Source organism: Cetorhinus maximus, chromosome 21 (assembly GCF_964194155.1).
Source record: "Cetorhinus maximus chromosome 21, sCetMax3.hap1.1, whole genome shotgun sequence".
In the NCBI taxonomy this organism is placed as follows: Eukaryota; Metazoa; Chordata; class Chondrichthyes; order Lamniformes; family Cetorhinidae; genus Cetorhinus; species Cetorhinus maximus.
The window spans coordinates 88,028,201-88,046,954 of NC_135899.1; the positions used below are offsets into that span (position 1 = coordinate 88,028,201).

Genomic DNA, 18,754 nt, shown 5'->3' on the forward strand with positions numbered 1-18,754 from the left:
GGGAAGAATTGGGGTAGGTGGTTGCATTTCACAACCCAGGAGATGGTTAGTCCAGGCCTTGCCCCTGTACCATCTCTTGGAAAGAATTATCCACGTCTTCTCTGACCTGACTGCTCAAGTAGGAAATGAGGAGGTTTTCTGAGTGCGCCCCATGCGCTGCTTTACCAGTGACCCTCCTTTCAGGCCGGAATCCTGAAAAATCCCGTATGGGAGGACCAGTCCTCTCCTGCTCATTCCTATCCTTCCTCGAAACTCTTCAAAAATTTAATTTTTTTTCAAATATGTCCCCACTTCCCTTTGAGCAGCTATTCTGGATTCTGCTGTCTTCACTGTTTTCCCTGTCTTAACATCCCTCTCTGAAAAGAAACCTCTCCTCACCTCTCAAAAGCAACTTTTTTTTGCATTTAACAAGCACCTTAAATATAAATGAATGCCAAGAAGGCCTCTGTGGACAGAGGTCCATCCCTTCCCACTTGCTGATGATCTGGAATGCCCTCTAAGAGACCAGTGGAAATAACTTTTCCAGCAGTTTGAGTGCTTCTATCAGATTTCATTTCAATCTTCTTCCTCCTAAAGAAAACAGCTCCAGTTTCTCTTTGTAACTACAACCTTGGTATCCTCTTGGTCAATCTCTTCTGCACCCTCTACAAAAACTTTGAGGTCCTTCCTATAGTAGGCAGACTATAAAACTGGGCACAGTATTCTACCTGTGACCTAACCAATGATTTGAAAGGGTTTGCACTACCTCTTTGTGTTCTCTGTACCCTCATTTGTTAAGTCCCATCAACTGGAAAAGTTAAAGGCAGAAGATGAGTTGAAAAAAAGAGGGAGAGAAAGGGAAAGAGGAAATAAAGAGGAATACTTAAGTTGCATAGAGCCTTGGTGAGACCGCACCAGGTATATTGTGTACAGTTTCGGTCTCCTTATCTAAGGAACAATATACTTGCCATAGAGGGAGTGCAACAAAGATTCACCGGGCTGATCCGTGGGATGGTGGGATTGTCCTATGAGGAGAGATTGAGAAGACTGGGTCTGTATTCTATAGAGTTTAGAAGAATGGCTTGCAGTGGAGAGGGGTAGGGGGCAGTGGTGGCAGGGGTGGGTGTCTAGAACCAGGGGACACAGTCTCAGAATAAGAGGCTTAGGACTGAAATGAGGATGAATTTCTTCATTCAGAGGGTGGTGAATCTTTGGCATTCTCTGCCCAGGGGGCTGTGGAGGATCAGTCAATGAGTATGCTCAAGACAGAGGTCGATAGATCTCTAGATATTAAAGATATCGAGGGATATGGGGATAGTGCGTAAAAATGGCTTTGAGGTACAAGATCAACCTTGCTTTAGTTGAATGACGGAGTAGGCTCAAGGGGCCGAATGGCCTACTCCTGCTCGTACTTCCTACATTCCTAAGGGAAACTGATGATGGATTGGATAAGAGAGAGAAGGGAAAAATATAGCTTGGGATACAAGAAAAATCCATTACACATTCATATTCAAGAACTAATTTCATTTCACTGTTACTTTGAAATGACATGTATTATTCCAGCTTTAGTTCAAATATGGTAATTTATGCATAAACATTGATATAAAATCTCAGCACTGTTTTTCATTCTTCAGAAGATTATACATTTCTTAAGGTTCTTTCCCCGATCTGGCCCAAGCTTTCTCTTTTTAGAAATTGTGTCTAAGATTCAAAGGCTTTGCAATGTTTTATTAGAAATATTTTTTCCCAGTTGTGATCTGAAAGGAAAGATGTGCCCATCTTACAAGTAGAAAGGGCCTTTCAAAACTCAAAAGGATTAAACATGTGAGACTAATTTTAATTAATCAGAGTGCGGCGACAGGTGGGGGATTTAATAAGTGTTCAGTGGACACAATATTTATTAATAAATGTTACTGGTAATAAGTGATCTGGTGGGATGTATATTGGTAATGGTGAACTTCGCATCTGATTCACATATAACTGAACTTGCCACGCTGCAGATTTCTGCGGAGAATGATGAGGAAATTCAGTTCCCTGTGAAGATGAGAAGCTGGGATTGTTCTCCTTAGAGCAAAGAAGGCCAGGGAGGGATTTAACTGAGGTGTTCAACATTATGACAGGTTTTGACAGAGTAGATGGGAAGAAACTGCTTCCACAGGCAGGAGGGTCGGTAACCAGAGAACACAGCTTGAAAATAATTGTCAAAAAAAAGAACCACACGGGGAGATGTGGTCAGCAAGTTATGATCCGGAATGTTCTGCTTGAAAGGGTGGTGGAAGCAGGTCAATATTAATTTTGGATAGAGATTTAGATATATACTGAAAAAGGGAAAAAAATTTGCAGGACTATGGGGAAAGGGCAGGGATGTGGAACTATTTGGATCATACCTTCAAAGAGTTGTCACAGGTGTGATGGGCTGAATGGCCTCCTCCTGCACTGCAAGGTTCTATGATTCAATGAACAGAGGAAGAGAAAGAAGCAGACATCACAACAACAGAGGGAGCAGGATGAAGAACTGGTCCTCAGCCCCAGGGGCAGGCAATAAGGAGCTCCCAGCGGCCCTGCCTCTGGGGTAGTTATTTCTACACGAGGCAACGTGCAACTGTCCCCAGTGGCAAAGTACACTCTCCAGATGTGCTAAGGCTGGTGGCGGGGAGGGCTGGTTAAGTTTTCGTACTCCAGAGATTTAAGCGCACAATCATGGCTGACACTCCCACTGTTGGACGTGCCGTCTTTCTGTTGCGATGCCAAACTGAGGCCCCTCTGCCCTCTCGGGCGGCCGTAAAAAGATCCCACAGCACCATTAGCATAGAATATTAGCAGGGGAGTTCTCCCAGTATCCTGACCAATATTTATCCTTAACCAACATCTCTGGACATTAATCTCACAGTTGATTGTGGGATCTTGCTGTGCTCAAATTTGCTGCTGCGTTTTCCACACTACAATAGTGACTACACTTCATAAAGCACTTAATTTGCTTGTAAAGGCCTTTGGGACATCGTAAGATTGAGAAAGGTGCTACAGAAATGTAAGTAAGTTTTTTTTCTTTTTTCTATGCCAACTCTCCTCCTTTCCCCCCTAACTGACATTGGGAATATGGCTGCATAAAACCCTCCGACTCTCTCTTGAGACCCTAGGGTCTGACCCTAGGCACTAAGTGTTGGAGGTCCATAGAATAAACATAGCCAGGCCCTGTGCCCTCCCTGCACACCCTGACGCATACACTTTCCAAAAAAAATCTCAGGGACTTCGGATGATATTTTTCTCCCTTTCCAAAGGCCAGAGCGTGCTGAGGTCAAGAGTGGTGCACCCACACACCTGTCCCCTTGCCCCTGGCAACTGTCTTCCCAGCTGTGACCAGTCTTCTTAACACAGTGTGATCTTAGGCCTTCTGTGCACCTTCCCCGGTCAACTTTACTGACGCGAGGAGCTTATGACTGGAATTTAAAATATTTAAAACGACTCACCGCCTGTGAGTGACAGTTCAGTGACTGAACAGTCTCGGGAGCTGAAGGGCCTAATCCTTGTTCTGTAACTTAGGTTCTCATACAGGCTGTCAAAGCTCCATATTTATGGTAGAAAATTAATTACTTTCTTCAAAAGCTGACTGACAGATACTTTTTTTCAATCCAGGGCCTTTTTTCTCTTCATCCCTCCATCACCTCACACCACAACTGCACCCCCCCCCACCCCCACCCCCGCAATCCTTGGCAGCCCACTGCCACACAACACTCCTCCCCCCATCAGACCCCACTCCCCTCGCCCCGCTTTCAACTGATGGCCTTGAATTTCTAATGACGTGAAGCTCATTTCATCCTGACCCTTCTTTCTTTTGCACGGCTCCTAGTTTTGTCAAACCCCTGGATCTTCTGGGGCCTAGTTTACTAAACGGACGGGCAAGGAAGCGAATGAAGTGGCGTTCGAGGCTGGCCAAGTGGGTTTGGTCCATGGTCAGCACACTCGAGGAGTTCAGCGCACTCGAGGAGTTCAGCGCACTTGAGTTCAGCGCCCTCGCAGTCAAGGTCATCTTCAGGCTCGTGTGCACCACTGGGGACTATAACTTCAAACAGGACCACTCAATTAAACCATATCACAGGTGAAGGTGACTCGGACAGGCTAAACCAATTTCTTTCTGAAGCAGAGCAATTTGCAAGGATAACTCGCCTGGATAAGGAAGACGGTGGGGGGGTTGGGGGAGGCTAATGGTGGGGGCTGGAGGGGAGGAGATACGAGATATGGTTCGAAGGATGAACAAAAATGTTGAAGTTAAAATTGAAAAGTAAGGCAAGGCCTTAAATGACACATTGCGGTCATTAATTCAGAAATCACTGGACTCTATTACATCCGAGCATTTGTCCACCCTCTTCTTTTCCGAATGGTCTGATTCGTGCTGGAGCCCAGCTTGACAGGCCATCACTCTGGTGGGCGCCTACTTTCTCTGCCTCAGCTTCCCTTGTCAAAAGGGAGTTGGGTGAATACATGAAAGGGAAAAAAAATTGCAGGGCCTGTGGGAAAGAGCAGGGAATGCATTTGAGGAGAAGCTGGATTAGCTCATGGGGAAGAAAAGAATCAAAGGATCTGCTGCTAGGGTCAGGTGGATTAGGGTGGGAGAAGGCTCAGTGGAGGGTAAATGCCAGCAGGGACCAGTTGGGCCGAATGGTCTTTTTCTGGGCTGTAGATTCAATGTCATAAATTAAAATGTTTCTGGGAATTTTCATGAAACGCGCAGTTATTCTTTAAAAATTCTTAGGGCCTTTCTTTCAGGTTGCTTGTGGCAGCGTCTGGGATTTTTTCATTCTCCCAGGGATCCCAGGGCAACCCTTCATGGTTGGCAACCCCAACCCCAACATGTGCCCGGGCGAGGGGTAACCCCCATCTTGCTGGGTGTCTCCCTTGAACAATCATTGCCATGGCGACACAAATTCTGGCAACCTGAACCCCACCATCGCACAGTCCCTGAACCCCACCATCGCACAGTCCCTGAACCCCACCATTGCACAGTCCCTGAACCCCACCATTGCACAGTCCCTGAACCCCACCATCGCACAGTCCCTGAACCCCACTATTGCACAGTCCCTGAACCCCACCATTGCACAGTCCCTGAACCCCACCATTGCACGGTCCCTGAACCCTACCATTTCAGGGTCCCTGAACTCCACCATTGCACAGTCCCTGAACCCCACCATCGCACAGTCCCTGAACCCCACCATCGCACAGTCCCTGAACACCACCATTGCACAGTCCCTGAACCCCACCATCGCACAGTCCCTGAACACCACCATTGCATGGTCCCTGAACCCCACCATCGCACAGTCCCTGAACCCCACCATCGCACAGTCCCTGAACCCCACCATCGCACAGTCCCTGAACCCCACCATCGCACAGTCCCTGAACCCCACCATTGCACGGTCCCTGAACCCCACCATTGCACGGTCCCTGAACCCCACCATTGCACGGTCCCTGAACCCCACCATTGCACGGTCCCTGAACCCCACCATTGCACGGTCCCTGAACCCCACCATTGCACGGTCCCTGAACCCCACCATTGCACGGTCCCTGAACCCCACCATTGCACAGTCCCTGAACCCCACCATCGCACAGTCCCTGAACCCCACTATCGCACAGTCCCTGAACCCCACCATTGCACAGTCCCTGAACCCCACCATTGCACAGTCCCTGAACCCCACCATTTCAGGGTCCCTGAACCCCACCATTGTATAGTCCCTGAACCCCACCATCGCACAGTCCCTGAACCCCAGCATTGCACAGTCCCTGAACCCCACCATTGCACAGTCCCTGAACCCCACCATCGCACAGTCCCTGAACCCCACCATTGCACAGTCCCTGAACCCCAGCATTGCACAGTCCCTGAACCCCACCATTGCACAGTCCCTGAACCCCACCATTGCACAGTCCCTGAACCCCACCATTGCACAGTCCCTGAACCCCACCATTGCACAGTCCCTGAACCCCACCATTGCACAGTCCCTGAACCCCACCATTGCACAGTCCCTGAACCCCACCATTTCACAGTCCCTGAACCCCACCATCGCACAGTCCCTGAACCCCACCATTGCATGGTCTGAGGACTGAACATGGAATCTACTTGTTCTGTAAGGGATTGAAGGATGATTTCCTCATCGACCTGTCAGAGGTGATTGGTGGGGTGGGGTGGGGGGGGGGAGGGTGTGTAGGCCCCAGTTACTTGGCAATGTGAGTGTAACGTTTGAACATTTACAACACTGATTTCATCATCCACAGCAGAGGTGAGCAGAATAGCTACCGACACCGCTTTCTGCTTTCACTTGTGTTTCTGATATTCAAAGTTCCACCAGTTCTGATCTTTCTCTTTTCCCCTGTGAATGCCAATTAGCAGGTAGCTACCACAGCGGAGACAGTAATAAAGTGAAAGATGTTCTCACGGACCAGGCATTAAAAGTAAAATATGGATTATTACCATTGGCCAACACTCCCCGGAGTATAGGAGAAAGGCTTTAGCGCTGAAATGAAATGGTGGGAAGGGAAAGCAAGACAGCAAATTTGACTGAATCAGTGGGGGAAATGTTGGACATTCCCTGTCTCTTTGTGTAAAGCACTTACGTGTACAGAGGCTGCAACTGTAAAGGAGAGGTCTTCTGAGGGGCCTGATAGCCATAGGAATCAAATCCTCCAATGAAATCAACTGAAAACACAGGAGAAACAATTAGTATTTTGCATTGTGATGAATTAATAATTTTCAGAGTGTTGTGACGAGAGACATTGTCCTTTGTATCTTTCAATGGCATCTTGTAAATTTTCACTTTTTCCACCACCCCCCCTCACACCTCCAACCAATCCCCTTTTTCAAAAATTAAATTATTTGCTCATTATCCCATTGTTGTCTGTGGGATCTTGCTGTGCACGAATGAGCTGTCACTTTGCCCTGCATTATAACAGTACATTTCAAAAAGCGTTTCCTAGGCTGTAAATTGCTTTGAGATGTCCTTAAGCCAGGAACGGTGCTATATAAATGCAAGTTCGTTCTTTCTTTCACCATATACCTTTCCCAAAGAGACAATTAGAAACCTAATTCTTTCCGGGATGTGATGACTGAGAGCAAGGCCAGCATTTGCTGTCCATCACTGGTTCCTCATGAAGGTGGGTGTGAGCCTTCTTCTTTAACCTCAGTGTTGTAGCACTCTGATACAACTGAGGGTCTCGCTAGGCCACTGCAGAGGGCAGTAAGAGTCAACTATGGACAACATTCTGGCAATAGTACTGAAGACTTGTGCTCCAGAACTTGTCGCGTCCCTAGTCAAGCCATTTCAGTACAGCTACAACAGCTGGCATTTACCTGACAATGTGGGTAATTGCCCAGGTATGTCCTATCCACTAAAAGCAGGACAAATCCAACCCAGCCAATTACTTCCCCATCTGTCTACTCTCAATCATCAGTAAAGTGACGGAAGGAGTCATCATCAATGCTATCAAGCGGCACTTGTTCAGCAATAATCTGTTCACTAAGGCTCAGTTTGGGTTCCGCCAGGGTCACTCAGCTCCTGTCCTCATACAGCCCTGGTCCAAACATGGACCAAAGGGCTGAACTCAAGAGGTGAGGTGAGAGTGACTGCCCTTGACATCAAGGCAACATTTGACTGAGTGTGGCATCAAGGAGCCCTGGCAAAACTGAAATTAATGGAAAGCAGGGGGAAAACACTCCACTGGTTGGAATCATACTTTGCACAAAGGAAGATGGTTGTGGTTGTTGGAGGTCAATCACCTTAGTCCCGGGACATCACTGCAGGAGTTCCTCAGGGTAATGTCCTAGACCCAACTATCTTCAGCTGCTTCATCAATGACCTTCCCTCTATTATAATGTCAGAAGTGGGGATGTTCGCAGATGATTGCACAATGTTCAGCACTATTCACGACTCCTCAGACACTGAAGCAGTCTGTGTCTATGTGCAGCAAGATCTGGACAATATTTAGGCTTGGGCTGATAAGTGGCAAGTGACATTAACACCACACAAGTTCCGGGCAATGGCCATCTCCAACAAGAGAAAATCTAACCATCGCCCCTTGACATTCAATGGCATTACCACTGCTGAACCCTCCACTATCAACACCCTGAGGGTTACCATTGACCAGAAACTGAACTGAATCAGCCATTTACATACTGTGGCTACAAAAGCAGGTCAGAGGCCAGGAATTCTGCACTGAATAACTCATCTCCTGACTCCCTAAAGTCTGTCCACCATCTAGAAGGCACAAGTCACAGGTGTGATGGAATACTCTCCATTTGCCTGGATGAGTGCAGCCCCAACGACACTCAAGAAGCTCGCCACCATCCGGGACAAAGCAGTCCGCTTGATTGGCACCCCATCCACAAACATTCACTCCCTCCACCACCGTTGCACCGCAGCAGCAGTGTGTACCATCTACAAGATGCACTACAGCGACTCACCAAGGCTCCTTCGATAGCACCTTCCAAAACCGTGACCTCTACCACCTAGAAGGACAAGGGCAGCAGATAGATGGGAACACCACCACCTGCAAGTTCCCCTCCAAGCCACTCACCATCCTGGCTTGGAAATATATCGCTGTTCCTTCAATGTCACTGGGTCAAAATCCTGGAACCCCCTTCCTAACAGCACTGTGGGTGTACCTACACCACATGGACTGCAACAGTTGAAGAAAGCGGCTCACTACCACCTTCCCATGGGCAATTAAGGATGGGCAATAAATGCTGGCCTAGTCAGCGATGCCCACATCCTGTAATGAATAAGTGAATAAACAAAAACTGTCTCGGTGTGGGTTGGAGTCACTTATAGGCCAGGCAGGGTAACAATGGGGTGTTCCCTTGCGGACGTTAGTGAACCAGTTGGACTTTTACAACACTCTGACAACGTTATGCTCACTTATACTGATACCAGCTTTTAATTTCCAGATTTCTCCAGCTGCCTCGATGGGATTCATTACATAGTTAGCCTGAGCCATTTTTAAAAATTACTAGTCCTGTAACATAACCACTACACATTTCCATTGACCTCAAACAACACCAATAGCACATTAATTAGATAATCATTCATTTGCAGTTTGTGAGATCTTGCTGTGCACAAATTGGCTGCTGCAATTGACTGCATAACAATGACACTTTGAGAGTGATTCCCTGTTTGCAAAAGGGCTTTGGGATGTTCTGAAGACTTCAGAGTGCACTGTAGAAATGCACACTCTTTCTGTAGGTAGAGCTTAATGAAACAGGGAATGCCAAGATGAGGCCTGGGTGAGGTGGTTTTTGGATTCTCCTGACATGCGTACAGGTGAGGGGCCTCCCTTTCGCTCAGTGCCTCTCTTGAACAGCCCAGGAGAGACCGGACGATTGGCAGTGAGAACCTGAAGATTTAGGGTGGAAAGCCTGGGGCTGCTGCAGCTCTTTAAAGAACCGCAGCATCGTTTCAGGAAAAAAAGGGCCATTTGGCAACTGAAATATTTTGGAATGTGGTTTCATTTTCCCCGTTGATATGATAGCACAGCAGCAAGGTTGAATAGTCAACTTTAAGGAGGCAGCTGTTGAGGCCGTGATACGAGCTGTGGGAGTGGAACATCTCCTTGGTTGGTACACAATGGCATTCCCCCCACACAAAAAAAGGGCAATGGGATCTTTAATGAATTTTATTTTTAACACCACTTAACATATCCCAAAAGGCATTCAGCCGGCTTTCTCTCTGTCTCTATTGCAGAGCAGGAATTTCGTTCTTTTCGTCTTGAGGAAGGATGTCAAGGACCTTAGAGAGGGCGGGGAAGAGATTTACCAGAATGGCATCAAGGATGAAGGGCTTCAGCTGTGTAGAGAAGCCGAGGTTGTTTCTTTTTGGAGCAGAGAAGGTTTGATAATAAAATGTTAATTATATTGTTGAGATGCAGAGCTAAAGGGCATTTTTAAATTAAGTACCTGCAGCACTTATAAAGGGAGACTGCTGGAACATGGGGATTGTAGCTAGAAAGCAGACATATGTAATTCTGTGTTCTGTGAATATACTTATTATCAGGAGAAGTATTACTGTGTAGTTTCATACTTCACCAACCAGCTTGGGATGAGTTAACAAGGTTACTGGGAGATTGGATGGAGGTGTCCAAAATTATGATGGGTTTCGACAGAGAAAATGAGGAGAAAATGTTTCCACTAGCAACAGGGGCATAGCCAGCGTTTACTAATTGAAAAAAAAGATTGGCATGATGTTTGGGAGGGGGGGAATGAGGAGGAACATTTTACACTTGAGGTGTTGTGATCCGGAATGCACTGATCGGAAGGGTGGTGGTGATTGAATATGAACTTGCCAAAGGAAATTGGCCATTAATGCGAAAAGGAAATAATAATGCACGGCTATGGAGAAAGAGCAGGGGAGTGGAATTCATTGGGCAACTCTTTCAAAGGGCTGGCACAGGGACAGTAGGCTGAATGGTCTTCCATTGTGCTGTGTGATTCTCTGATCTGTTAAGTTCGAAAAGATTTTTTTCTCTTCTTGATTAGAGTTCCAAGCCCTCGGGCACTCGATGTGTTTTTGCTTTTGGCTGAGTTGAAGTGGTTTTTTACACTCACAGTTCCTGCACATTTAGCTACTGAGCGCGGCAGAGTGTCTTACACCTGCTTATCCAGTCCAGGTTGTCTGAAGAGAGGACTTGGCTATAAATGTTGCCAGGTTACTGGCTGACAGTGAACCGTTCAGACAGTTTTGTAAATCTCACTTATTTAATTCAGGGGCTGCCCACTGAGTGGAAAGTGCCTGGGGAATTGTCTTTCAATGTGAGGGTCAGGTATTTTACAGGGCATTGTAAATTGGCATTGCCTGATTTTCCTGGACTGAGCAATGTTACCTCCTTGCTGGACTGCATCTCCTGTTAACCTGGGTTGCTTGACTTATCAACAGGCCGGTTTTGTCACAACAACAACAACAACTTGCATTTACATAGCATCTTTAGAATGGGGAAACATCTCCCAGCATTTCCCAAGAGCGCTAGAAAACAATATAACAGGGCACTGCAAGAAGGGATCTTAGGACGGGTGACCTAATGCTTGGTCATAGAGGTAGCGATTGTATCAGAAGGACAGAGGGGTAGGGAGGGTATTCCAGAGTTTAGGGCCTAAATAGGTGAAGGCACAGCCATCAGTAGTGGAGTGATTAAAATCTGGATGTACAAGAGGTCATAAATTAGAGGAAATCAGAAATCTCGGTGTTGGGGGGGAGGTTGAAGGAGTGGAGGAGATTAGAGGGAGAGTGAGAAAGGCAAGACCATGGAAGGATTTGAAAACAAGCATTTTATATTTGAGGTCACAGAGTTACAGAATCATAAAACAATACAGAAGGAGGCCAATCAGCCCATCCTGCCTGTGCCAGCTCTTTGGTAGAGTTATCCAATTAATCTCCTTCCTTTCCTACAGCCTTGTCAATTTTAAAATTTAAATTTAAAATGGTGCTGTCAGCCAGTTTTGGATTTTGTCTTTTAGCTCGGGATGATTTCCTGCTCAATCTCACCAAAACTCCAGGAAAGGTCAGACTTAAAGCGTGCCCTGGATTTCTGAGCCAATGTGGGAAGAACACCCACCCATACACACACACACACACATACACACACACACACACACCCACACACACACACACACACACACACATACACACACACACCCACCCGCCCACACACACAGACCCGCCTACACACACAGACAGACCCGTCCACACACACACCCGCCCACACACCCACCCACACACACACACCCGCCCACACACACACACCCGCCCACACACACACACATACACACACACACACACACCCACACACACACACACACACACACACACACATACACACACACACCCACCCGCCCACACACACAGACCCGCCTACACACACAGACAGACCCGTCCACACACACACCCACCCACACACACACCCGCCCACACACACACACCCACCCACACACACACACCCACCCACACACACACACCCGCCCACACACACACCCGCCCACACACCCACCCACACACACACCCACCCACACACACACCCGCCCACACACACACACCCGCCCACACACACACACCCGCCCACACACACACACCCACCCACACACACACACCCGCCCACACACACACCCGTCCACACACACACCCGCCCACACACCCACCCACACACACACACCCGCCCACACACACACACCCGCCCACACACACACACCCATCCACACACACACACACCCGCCCACACACACACACCCACCCACACACACAGACCCGTCCACACACACACCCGCCCACACACACACACCCACCCACACACACACACCCGCCCACACACACACACCCACCCACACACACACACCCGCCCACACACACACACACCCGCCCACACACACAGACCCGCCCACACACACACACCTGCCCACACACACACCCGCCCACACACACACCCGCCCACACACACAGACCCGCCCACACACACACACCCGCCCACACACACACCCACCCACACACACACACCCGCCCACACACACACCCGCCCACACACACACACCCGCCCACACACACACACCCGCCCACACACACACCCACCCACACACACACACCCGCCCACACACACACCCGCCCACACACACACCCGCCCACACACACAGACCCGCCCACACACACACACCCGCCCACACACACACCCACCCACACACACAGACCCGTCCACACACACACCCGCCCACACACACACACCCGCCCACACACACACCCGCCCACACACACACACCCGCCCACACACACACACCCGCCCACACACACACCCACCCACACACACAGACCCGTCCACACACACACCCGCCCACACACACACACCCGCCCACACACACACACACACACACACACCCACCTGCCCACACACCCACCCACACACACACACCCGCCCACACACACACCCGCCCACACACACACACCCGCCCGCACACACACCCGCCCACACACACACACCCGCCCACACACACACACCCGCCCACACACACACACCCACCCACACACACACACCCGCCCACACACACACACCCACCCACACACACACACCCGCCCACACACACACCCGCCCACACACACACACCCGCCCACACACACACACACACACACACCCGCCCACACACACACATACACACACCCACCTGCCCACACACCCACCCACACACACACACCCGCCCACACACACACCCGCCCACACACACAGACCCGCCCACACACACACACCCGCCCACACACACACACACACACACACCCACCTGCCCACACACCCACCCACACACACAGACCCGCCCACACACACACACACACACACACACAGACCCGCCCACACACACACCCGCCCACACACACACACACACACACCTGCCCACACATACACCCGCCCACACACACACACCCACCCACACACATCCACACCTCCACCCACACACACACATATCCCCACCCACACACACACCCACCCACACCCCTGCCCACCCACATACACACTCACTCACACACATACACACCCACTCAACCACACCCCACCCCACAGAAATGACCATCTCCAACATGAGAGAATATAACCATCGCCTCTTGACGTTTAATGGCATTACCATCACTGAATCCCCTACTATCAACATCCTGGGGGTTACCATTGACCAGAAATTGAACTGGACTAACCATATAAATACAGTGGGTACATCCTTCTGGATGCCATGGATGCCAGCTGTGATGTCCTCTACCACAGAAGGCCCATCAGTCTCACCGCTCCGGCTTGGGAAGCGATGGCAGAGGGGGGTCAGTGCCAAAGCTGCACACAAGAGGCTGGCTATCCAGTGCAGAAAATGGATGAAAGATCTTATTTGTGCTGCCAGGGCAAGGCAACCATCTCATCCCTCTAAACTCACACACTCACAAGCCCATCACACATTCACTGGCATCTCACTCACTGCCAGCTCAAGGGACATCACCACTCACTCTCTCACACACACACCCTCACATCTCCTCTGGAGACTGCTTCCTCAGCCCTCACCATCTTGAGGTCACTTGCACAGATCAACATGTGCCCCCATGCACACCCTGAGATACCCCCACCTTCCCCAGTACAGCCCCTGCCCTACAGCCTCTTCCCTTACCTGAGGCCACTTCTGCCTCTTCCCCAAGCAAGCCCTAGCCCCGCAGCTGTTGAAAAGCCGCCCCTGCCTTACGGGTGGTCTGGTAGGTAGATTCCTGCCTGTGAGCCTCCCAGAAGTGATGTGGCGCTGCCTGTGAAGCCTGGCGCTGATGACTGCGAGTGCTGCCCGAAGCAAGATAGGCAAACAAACCTCGAAATCCTGAGCGAGATGCAGCTCACCAGGTGTATGTCGCTCATGTACAGTTGTGAAACACGCCCGCGTACAATCACGCTGATGTGCCCGGATGATCCAACGTGGGGGGATGATTCTGGCGGGCAGGGCTTATAATGAGATGCTAAAGTATTGAAATGAGGTCTCCGACATGTGGCAAGGGGAAATGTGGCCCACCATTGACGGATGGAGCAGATCATCGCAAACTGCTTTCGCGACTGCGTGAAACCAATTTTTGGCCACCTTGCCGTATTATTCCCCGGCAACCCCCCTGCCCGCCCGCCATGTCACCCGACGCCAATGGGGCTGGAAAATTCCGGCCAATGAAGTACTTTTGACGTATTGTCATTGTTGTAATATAGGAATATCACACCACCGCTTGTATACAGTGTCTCTATTGTTAGGCACCATCACTTTAGGAGACCTGGAACTGCCTTCACCCATTAGGGGTTTGAAGGACAGTTGTGGAATGGAACCAAATCCCAGGCCTACAAAGAGCTTCTTGAGATTTTTAAGAGAGGTAGAGGTGGAGGGCGGAATTTTCGGCCCCGTTGCAGTGGGGGGACGGGACCGTAAAATACGGGGAGCCGTTCAAAAGCCCACTGACTTCGGCGGGACCGTAAAATCCCGCGGCATAAAATCCCGCGGCATAAAATCCCGCCCATAGAAAGAGAGAGAGAGAGAGAGAGAGAGAGAGGAACAATTCATTTTACAAGAATGCCTTTTGTGTCCCTAAATGCCCTGATGCATTTTACAGACAAGCAATTAATTTTGCAAAGCCCGGTCACTGTTGTTATATGGGTAAGCAGGGCAGCCAATTGGTGCACAGCAAGATCCCACAAACAGCAATCCAGGAAAACACTCATCTGACCCGCTTTAGTGATATAGGTTGTGAGACAGATGTTAGCCAGGAGAGTGAGAGAATTCTCTGCTCATCCTCAAACAGAGGGGGGGCGGGGGGTGGGGGGTGCATGGAACCTTTCATGTTCACCCACACAGACAGAAGATATTAATAATTCAGGACGAATATTCATAAAACAGCAAAGTAGACACATTGAAGGTGGTTCAGCTGGAAGTTCAATGCTTCTGTTTGAAGAATGTTCAAAAGCTCAGAGCCTCAGAGCTGACAGAAAGCAGCTGCTGCATCTCACAGCAAAGAAACACAGCTTCCTATTTCTACATATGTAAGTAATTCCAAATAGGCAGCTAATCTGCGAAGGATCTGGCATGTACTTGGACCATCTGCACGCCTTAAAGATATTCATTAACATCTATTTGTGTGTAGATGGGATTCATTTTTAATGTTCTGAAGGAACAGCTTCTGCGCTCTTACTACTTCAGTGAAATGATTATATTTTTTGGAAGAAAGGGTGATTGAAATAAATTGTGAAAAGATGTAACTTTGATTCTCAGGGCTGGATTTTCGCAGAGTCGGCAAGACTCCCCAGACCTTTAAAAACGGCAGGCAGGTCCAAGATGTTGAAGTTCCGTCCCCATTTCCAACTGATCCAATTTTTGCCAGGAGGGAAACCCCAGACTCAGCAGGTACCACATGAATTTACTGCTGAGTTCAAACAGACTCCATTTCGGCTGGTCCAAGTACCTTCACCCGCAGTGTGGGAGTCATGAACTGATGAAGTAGACGTAAACCCTCATGAAGGGTGGATAGGTTCTGTTTAAGTGTAATGATCTGAAGTTTTAAAAAAAAATTCCCCACTCTTTCAACATGAACAAACAGGCTGAAGCTGTCAATGAGAGTTAAAAAAAAAAACCCCTCTGCTATACTACTTTGATTGACAGGCAATCTGGTGTACATTAGAAAAAACATTACCATCTATTTGTGCAATTTCAATAAAAGGCCTTTGTTGATATTTTCCAAGGACTAGTAATAAGTCATTATGAATGCTTGGCTGAGTTTCAAACTCTACCATTATCTCAGCAGGGTGTTCTGAGTGCACAGTTTGATTGGCAGTTTAAAGACATTAAAGATATTAAAGGATTTGATGTGGAGTCTGAATAGAAATTTGTTTGCTCTTATAGGAGATTAATCATTTGAGGGGATTTAAGAGCTTTGAATGTGTTACATGAATTTGAGTTCTTTCACTATCAAGTGTGTATGAGTAAGAGCTGCATTAGATTGTTAAAGGTTTACTTTTAAAAACCTCCATCTGGCTCCTGAGGTCTGCCCATGGTGGAGATTGGGTGTGTAGCTGTAGGGGTGGCATTGGGTATTAGGGGGTAAGGGGGTTGGGTGGGCCGATTCCCAGTCTCTGCTGGGTTTGTTTTCTCGATTCCCAGTCTCTGCTGGTTTCGTTGGGACACCAGTGGTTGTCTCAGAATCCCTGAAGCGAGAGCAGAAACATCAGCTGGGGTTCAAGTTCCTGACTGTGGCCTGATGAATCCTCATCCTGCTGGATGGTGAGCGTGAGCGCAGGTGGGTGCGAGTGTGAGCGTGAGGGAATTAGTGCATGTGTGAGCACAAATTTGTGTGCAAGCATGAGAGCGCGTGCGTACAAGTCCATGTGTGAGCACGAGCACAGGTGTGCACGTGTGTATAACATGTGGGTGAGGTTGGCTGTGGTGTGCACCTCATGGACAAATCCCATGCCGACACTCACTCTGCCTGGGTGAGGCACCGGAGTTCATGGTTAATCAACAGCCATTATGAACATCCTTTGGTGGCCAAGATGTCAACAACTTCACAGGTGAATGAAGTTTCTTTGTGGGTGGCTGGGCTAAGGTGGATATTCTGTCCCTGTGTCCCAACGAACCTTGTGATTTCACCCTTCAGGAGGGAAGAAAACTGGTCAAGAGAGAAAGTTAAAAAAAATACATATAACAGGCCAATGCTTTCCATGTGAAAACTCGAAAGATCAAGAGCCTTATCCTGGAGTAACCTTCAAGAGAAATATGAGGATTCTTGGTTTTCACTGGATGTTGACCGTATTGTTACAGGTAATATTGATTCAGGATTAAAGTAAGATATATAAGAGGCACAGAGGAAGGAGCAGACACGATTCAGAGATCTCCCTGAGCGGCACTGTTCAATGCCCGTTCAATAAAGGTTTTATCCCATAATCTCTCTGTTGACAATGGCCAGAGGCAGTTCCGCATCACTCAGCTTCATTAACAAAATGAGGCAATCCAAGGGAATATTGGTGGTTTCATCACCTTTGCAGCTGCTAACCAGGAGAACATTATCTTGCTGCTGTGTTACTCGATTAATAATCCAGTGAGGTCAAATCCCACCATGGCGGTTTGAGAACTTGAATTTAGATTTGAAAAATCTGGAAATGAAAAGCTGGTATCGAAAAGAGTGACCAGAAAACTGTCAGATTGTAGAAAAGATCCAAATGTTTCACTAATGTCCCTTCTGGAAAGGCCGGTCACGGCCTGTTAAGGAAGGGCTAGTCTGGGGGCAAAGGGCAGGTCTGGGCCTATTTCTGACCCCTGTCCCACACCAACCTCGTTGAATCTTTGCCACCCTCTCAGGTGCATCAAGCTGCTACAAACACAGTCCAAGGACAAGGCCCAGCACCTTCTTAGGGTTTCTAGGGCAATAGATGCCAGCCTTGCCAGTGATGCCCACCTCCTGAGAATGAATAACAATATCGCTCTGTATTTTTGGAAATGCTGCCCTGATGATGTCTATATATTGAGAACAGAGCAAATCCTTAGTTCTATCACTGACCTTTGAGCAGGAACAGAGGGAAAGTTATGTAACAAGAGGCTTCAAAATATGACATTTCTGACCAGTTTTCTTGGCCATCAAAGGTTATTTCAAAAAACAATTTCATCAAACATGAAGCACTTGGCAACATTTCTGAGGGATGTGATGAGGTAGTATTTGAACATCATTTCTTTCTCTCATTATTTGCACACTTTAATGACATTTATAATTTCCTCATACAAAAGTGAATGAATGAATTCTCAAGATGAATTCCAACACTATCGCTCCAAACTGATTGAAGACTAGGATCTGTATGTTTGGCATCACTTGTGTGCACACACAGAGGCACATAGACACATATGCACACATGCACATATACACAAACATACACCAAGACATACCCAAATACACAAACACAAAAAGCATAACCATGCACACACACACACAAATATAAACACGTACACATACATACACAGGCACGCCCAAAAAACAGATCATTCAGCAGTGACAACATGGTTAAAACAGATTATCTGATTTTCACATTGTTGTTTTGTGGGAGCTTGCTGTACATAAATTGGCTGCCAAATTTCCTGCATTACAACAGTGACTACACTTCAAAAAGTACTTTGAATGGTTGTAAAGTGCTTTGAGATCGCCCGAGGTTGTGAAAAGTTGTGCAAATCTTTCTTTATTGGAAGTTATGATATAATTAATTATTTTAAAAATGTAGTATTATACAATTGTTCGAA

At 48.1% G+C, this 18,754-nt stretch overlaps 1 protein-coding gene across 1 annotated transcript in view; it reads right to left on the reverse strand.

Annotated features, from left to right (window-relative positions):
• The window catches only part of nkain1 (sodium/potassium transporting ATPase interacting 1), a 512,964-nt gene that overhangs the window by 12,532 nt on the left and 481,678 nt on the right, over window positions 1-18,754 (reverse strand). The window contains exon 6 of the mRNA XM_078567413.1: window positions 6,580-6,661. Within this exon, the coding sequence (XP_078423539.1) occupies window positions 6,580-6,661 (82 nt within the window). The remainder of the gene's footprint in view (window positions 1-6,579; window positions 6,662-18,754) is intronic.